At 43.8% G+C, this 7240-nt stretch overlaps 1 protein-coding gene across 1 annotated transcript in view; it reads left to right on the forward strand.

Annotated features, from left to right (window-relative positions):
- Window positions 1-7008, forward strand: part of LOC137188361 (ATP-binding cassette sub-family C member 12-like) — a 23261-nt gene extending 16253 nt beyond the window's left edge. The window contains exons 16-26 of the mRNA XM_067598285.1: window positions 1653-1835; window positions 2048-2274; window positions 2437-2574; window positions 3341-3530; window positions 4053-4142; window positions 4228-4417; window positions 5120-5279; window positions 5515-5593; window positions 5728-5841; window positions 6442-6606; window positions 6736-7008. Of these exons, the coding sequence (XP_067454386.1) occupies window positions 1653-1835; window positions 2048-2274; window positions 2437-2574; window positions 3341-3530; window positions 4053-4142; window positions 4228-4417; window positions 5120-5279; window positions 5515-5593; window positions 5728-5841; window positions 6442-6606; window positions 6736-6828 (1629 nt within the window). The 3' untranslated portion in view covers window positions 6829-7008. The remainder of the gene's footprint in view (window positions 1-1652; window positions 1836-2047; window positions 2275-2436; window positions 2575-3340; window positions 3531-4052; window positions 4143-4227; window positions 4418-5119; window positions 5280-5514; window positions 5594-5727; window positions 5842-6441; window positions 6607-6735) is intronic.
- Window positions 7009-7240: the final 232 nt, after the last annotated feature.

Consider the following 7240-nt stretch of genomic DNA (forward strand, 5'->3'; position numbering starts at 1 on the left):
CACTGCAACACACTGCAACACACTATAACACACTACAACACACTACAACACACTATAACACACTGCAACACACTATAACACACTACAACACACTACAACACACTATAACACACTGCAACACACTATAACACACTGCAACACACTATAACACACTGCAACACACTATAACACACTACAACACACTACAACACACTATAACACACTGCAACACACTGCAACACACTACAACACACTGCAACACACTATAACACACTGCAACACACTACAACACACTATAACACACTGCAACACACTACAACACACTACAACACACTATAACACACTGCAACACACTATAACACACTGCAACACACTACAACACACTACAACACACTATAACACACTGCAACACACTACAACACACTACAACACACTACAACACACTGCAACACACTATAACACACTGCAACACACAACACACTACAACACACTACAACACACTACAACACACTGCAACACACTATAACACACTGCAACACACTATAACACACTGCAACATACTGCAACACACTATAACACACTGCAACACACTGCAACACACTATAACACACTGCAACATACTGCAACACACTACAACACACTGCAACACACTGCAACACACTACAACACACTGCAACACACTACAACACACTGCAACACACTGCAACACACTACAACACACTGCAACACACAACACACTACAACACACTGCAACACACTATAACACACTGCAACATACTGCAACACACTACAACACACTACAACACACTACAACACACTGCAACACACAACACACTACAACACACTATAACACACTGCAACACACTACAACACACTACAACACACTACAACACACTATAACACACTGCAACACACTATAACACACTGCAACATACTGCAACACACTACAACACACTACAACACACTACAACACACTATAACACACTACAACACACTACAACACACTATAACACACTGCATCTTGATCCGTCCTGCCTCATCTATCTGCTAATCTCCATCTTTCCTTCCTCTCATTAATTCTGGGATGTCTTGTAGCCTCACAGCTCCAAACACACCTGCATTCTAATAACCCATTTGAACCCTTCCAGTCTGGATTTGCTAGCTCCACAGTACAGAAACTGCCTTCCTCAAAGTATTCAATGATCTCCTTGCATCTGCTGATACCGGAGATCCTCCTTATTGGCTCCAAGTCCACCCTCAGCAGAACCAACATGTCTACACTCATCATTGATGGCACCAAACTCTCCCCATCCTCCCAGGGCCGCAACCTTGGTGTGACCCTTGATCCCACCCTCTCCCTCAAGCCCCATATCCACCAAATTGTCAAATCCTCTTTCTACCACCTTCAAACAAGTGCCAAGTCGCTTTGCCTATTCACTGACACATGGAGCAGATTAAAACATTTTCACTGGGAAAAACTGAAACAATCTGATGTTTGCTTGTTCGCATCATGTTCAGTTTGGAATTGGTGTTCTGCTGCGGCAGATGTGTTGCACCGTGCCTGTGCTTGGTGTATTTAGGCTGTAACACACAAAAACACACCACAATACTCAGGTATTTAAAGTAACACAGGTGGAGTCAGGTGTAACACTCATCTGGTTGTTGTTGTTCAGACAGGTAATGTGACGTTGTCAGAGCGAGGAAACATCTCTCTGAACGCAGACCTTCCCTTCTACCAGCTGATGTTTGGTCTGCTGATAGTCCTCCTGCTCATCGTCTGCATGATTAAATGTTTCTGCTACGTCAAGGTGACGTTTCACGCCTCCACCACGCTGCACAACAGCCTGCTGAAGAAGGTATGACAGCTTCATCCGTTATCTTACAAATCTAAACATTATAATGGACTCAGTAACAATCAGGTGCTATTAATTGTTTACAAAAAATGAACAAAATGATACAGAAACATTTGTCATTTGTTTAATTAACTTGCTGTAAATGTGATGTAGAAAAGGCCTGATAGAGTGTAAATAAACTTAAAGGTTGATCACAGACTTCATGTCTACGGCAGATCCTGGTGAGTCCAATGAGGTTCTTTGACACGACGCCGACTGGCCGCGTCCTCAACTGTTTCTCCAGATATCAGGATGAGATGGACTCTTTGGTGCCTCACCATCTGAACATCCTGCTCATCTTCTTTCTGATCGCCATCTGCATCTGCATCATCAACTCCATCATCTTCCCCATCATGCTGCTGCCGGCGCTCGTCCTCATTGCACTCTTGGCCCTCCTCCTCTGGTGAGTCGACAAACTGAGCAGAAAAATCACAGTTTCACAGGAGGCCGAGGAGGAAATGTGCCAGAGCAAAGGATCTTTGTTTGTTGTGTTGACATTAGTGGAATTAATTCCTGTTTACAGTGAAAGTAAAGCTCAGAGGGTTTATTGTCTGTTTCTCTGCAGGATGTTTCTGAGTAACATCTGTGGCTTAAAGAAGATGGAGAACATCAGTCGCTCTTCCTGCATCTCTCTCTGCAGTTCCATCGCTCAGGGCCTCAGCATCATCCACGCCTACAACAAGACTGACGAGTACATCCAGCTGTAAGACTGCTCCTGTCCTCCATCACTGTCTCACAGCACTTCATACCAGTCAAAAACATAATAATAATGATGTTTCAGTCTGTCAGAGTGCTGCTTCTTCTCATAACAAATCATGTCAGTTCAAACTCTCAGCAGCATTTAAAACACAGTGACATCAGTTCATGTCGGGCGAATCCATCAAATACTTTAGACTGAGCTGAAGTTTGAAGTTATTCTCAGTTTTAGTTGTTGACTAATAACGTCAAAGACATCTCTTAGTGATTCATGAGAACTACAAGCTGTGGGGAAGTCAGGGAAACATGTTGGTCTTCCCTGCGGTCCAAACACCTGTCAAGTAAAGTGTCACAGTTTATTTCTGATTATATCTACAGTACCTTCAGTTTATGTGGCTTTTGGCACATTATGTTTATGATTCAGTCTGTCTGTCTGTTTTTATGTACATTCAATGTATGTCACCACAATTTAATGTACATATTCATTGACACTCCTACACTTTATATTTACAATATTTAATATTCTTACTGTCCATATTCCCCATCCTCTCAGTCTCTGAGACTGCTGCTGGTCTGTATATTATGTTATTGTATTATGTATATTTTTGCTATTCTTTCCTTATTTGTGATTTTCTTAATGATTTGATTTTCCTTATGTCTACTATGTGATTGCTGCTTGCCATGTCTGAAGAATTTCACTGCCCAGATTGACCCTGTGTTACACTGTGCATTTGACAAATAAAGCACTTTGACTGGTCCTGTTTGTGTTGCAGGTTTAAGAGCCTGTCTGACATCAACACTAACCACTTCTTACTGTTTAACTACGGGATACGATGGCTGTGTTTCTTGGTGGACGCTCTGTGTACTGTCATGGTGCTGCCGGTCTCTCTGCTGGTCATCTTCAGCTCTAATGATTTTTGCAGCCCCCCCATGAAAGCCCTCGCCCTGGTCTTCATCATACAGGTAGACTGTCACCTGACACACACTCCAGTTATTTCCCTCCAGTCTCTCCTTCTGCCTCATTTTATGACACAGATTCATAAAGCTGCAGGACAAGAGACAAGTTTTCACTCAAGTGACATGATTTCGCCTCTGATGTCAGAGGATCAAAGTTATTACACTTCATTCCGAGTCATCATGAATGTCTGAACCAAATGTCACAGCAATCCATCCAATAGATGTTGAGATATTACACGAAAGAACTATAAAGTCAAACTCATGGTGGCACTAGAGCACAAGTCAGAGGATCACTGAAGTCTTGACCAGTTTGGAGGAACTTTAAACCTGAAGATGTTTTATGAATACGGCTCATGTCACATTATTCATGACATCATCACACATGATTTTACATGTTAACATGTGTGATGACCCAGAATACACTCAGTGTGAATGATCAATAACCAATCAGTGATTGTGTGAGTTTCCAATAACTTAAATTCTAGTTTTATATACTAGTCTGGTATAATATTTCTGTTTGTTTCCCAGCTGACAAGCAACTCTCAGTGCATGATCCAGGCTCTGATGGAGGTGGTGGTGAGGTTCCTGTCTGTGGAGCGGCTGCTGGATTACATCACGGTCAGACTGAGATAAATGCTGCTGCCTGCTGGTCTGGTCTGGTCTCCGCTGACTACAGTCTTAGTGAGTGCTTGTTGTGTTTCAGGGTTGTGAGGCCGAGGCCTCGGGGCAGCTGCAGGTGGATCAGGTCCAGGAGAACTGGCCTCAGCACGGAGCCATCACCTTCCTGGACTATAAGATGAGGTACAAGGACAACTCACCCATCGTCCTCAATGGCCTCCAGCTCCACATTAGAGCCAGGGAGAAGCTGGGCATCGTTGGAAGGACGGGCTCCGGTAAAACCATGCAGGTTATGGAAGGAACCTGAAGAGTGTCCAATGTTCTGGCATTCAGTGTCCATCCGTCCAGCTTCTGTCTCTTACTCGGGTCCACGTCACAGCGGCAGCAGTCCCGTCCTGCAGGAGGACGAGGTTAGGAAGAGAGACGTCTGGGCTTCTTTGTTTACCTTGCAGACACTGTGACCTGGACCTGATGACAGCAGTGAGATGATGGAGATTGGGTCAGCTGTTGTCAGCTGTTAGGCTGCATTCACATCAAATCCAGAGTCGGAAGGGCCGACAACAAAGTCAACAAGTAAACAAAGTTCTTCTTCCTGTGAGCGTCTTTAGTTGTGATTGGCCACTGCAGCGTGATGTTGGATTGAAGTTGATTCTGGTTCAGACAGAATATTCGTTTCTTGCTGAACCTCATGGGGTCTCCACCCCTGCAGCCTAAACGCACTGCCCCCATTCAAATTAATCGGAGGACTGGTGTTTTCTGGCATTGCCGGATTTGGTGTGAATGCGGTCTTACAATTAACTGTAAAGGCTCGTTCACACCTTCAGTTTCTTGTAGACAGGTGCATAGAGGGAAATGTCCATAGGCAAGAGAAGAGAGAATTCCAGCACATTGTCCTTTTACTTGCAATACACTTTATTAAAAATACAACGTTTTGGTCCTTAGACCATCAGGTAAAACTGTTTTACCTGTGTGTTCAGGGAAATCGTCTCTGGCTGTGGCTCTGTTCCGGCTGGTTGAACCGGCTGCAGGAAGCATCTTGATAGACGGAGTGGACATCACATCCATCAGCCTGTTCGACCTGCGTAGGAACCTGTCCATCATCCCTCAGGACCCTGTGCTGTTCACCGGGACTGTCAGGTAACCTCAGCTGCTTCCTGCCACCAGACAGACCGTCCTTGGGTTCTCGTCATCAGTCACAACCTGAGCACAGCTCCAGTTCGCAGTCCTCAATAAGTTGAGATTTTAAATAACATGTTTCAGTCAACACCCATCTCCATGGGAACATGTTTCAAACAACACCCGTTTCCATGAGAACAGCTGCAGGCAACGTGTTGTTACCGACAGGTGTGTCTCAGTATTTGTTTGTCTGCAGATACAATCTGGACCCGTTCAACAGCTACAGTGATGAGGAGATCTGGGCGGCGCTGGAGAAGACCTACATGAAGGAGACAGTACGTTTCCTCATCTATACTGTCACTACTGCTGTTATTATTATTAGTGTCACTGTTATCATTATTATTATTGATTGTTGTCAGTGCAGATGAGTGATGTGCTGCTCTCTGATGGACTGAACTTGTGTTGTCAGATCTGCCGTCTGGACGGGAAGCTGCAGGCTGAGCTGACGGAGAACGGAGGAAACTTCTCTGTAGGACAAAGACAGCTGATGTGTCTGAGCAGAGCGCTGCTACGAAACAGTAAGGTAGGCCTCCAGCTGTGCTGTCAGGATGTTTCAGTAACTTAAGCCTGTATGTTCAGTTTACTGCATTTAATTCATGTAAGAATAAAACAGATTTCCAGCAGTGTTCAGGATTGTATCTGATGTCATGTTTCACATCAGTCACAACAGTTGTCTTGTCTAAAAATGACTCCTACATGTATATAGTATGTTTTGTGTGTCACTAAGAGACTAGAGATGAACTTAAACAGCTTAATTTATGGAGGATTGAAAGAACAAAATGTCATCAACATATTATTTGTGTTTCTGTTTGTGAAGACCTGATGAGTTCTGGTCCAACAGGCTGAAGAATTAAAACATTCATGTGTGGTGGTTTATTAGATTTCATGTCAGCAGCATCAGAGTTCAAACAGCTCGCTGACACCAGAGTTTACTGCCTCTCTGCTGTAGAACAAGCTGATATTTACTGATTTATTCTGTTATCTGCAGCAGATCTGTGAACATGATGAACATGATGTCTATGACAAAACTGTAAAAGTCAAAACTACAACTTTCAGCACTCTCTCTCTCTGTCTCTCTGTCTGTCTGTCTGTCTATCTGTCTGTCTGTCTGTCTGTCCATCAGATCATCCTGTTGGACGAGGCGACAGCGTCTGTGGATGCAGAGACAGACGCTCTGATCCAGATCACCATCAGAGAGGCGTTTCAGCACTGCACCATGCTGACCATTGCTCACCGCATCAACACAGTGCTGCAGGCCGACCGCATCCTGGTGCTGGACCACGGAGAGGTAACACACACACACACACACACACACTGTATACATCAACAGAGTCCTTCTGGAATATTTATGTCTTTAACAGAAATCAGTAATGTTCCAGGTTCTCTGTGTGAATGCTGCCTCTCTGTTGTCTGACAGGTTGTGGAGTTTGATCATCCAGATGTGTTGAAACAAAGACCCAACTCACTGTTCACCACTCTGCTGACTGCTGCTAATACTGTGACATCTTGAAGTGCTCAAAAGCACCAACACTGTGATTTCCTAAAGTCTTGAAAAGCACTGACACTGTGATGTCCCGAAACCCTCAAACGCACCGACACTGACTGCAGTTTATTTATTGTTTTTATTTATAAAAGATAAAAATCATCTGTTTTAAAATGATTTAATGAAATTAAAAGTCCGTCCAGCTGAGCTGTTTGTGTGTTTCTGTTAAGTCAGAAGTCTGCTGCGTTTGCTGGGGTCATGAGCATCTAGGCGCCAATGGAGCAAGTGGAGCAAATGCATCCCCCATTATTCATTTAGGGGGAGCAAAGTTATTGTTCTTCTACCCCATTTTTTTGTCTTTTTAAAAATAAACTTATCATCATACAGTCCCCGCAATCAGGTGATTATATTTAAGCAGCCTATATCAATGATCATTTTA

Source organism: Thunnus thynnus, chromosome 1 (genome assembly GCF_963924715.1).
Source record: "Thunnus thynnus chromosome 1, fThuThy2.1, whole genome shotgun sequence".
Classification (NCBI taxonomy): Eukaryota; Metazoa; Chordata; class Actinopteri; order Scombriformes; family Scombridae; genus Thunnus; species Thunnus thynnus.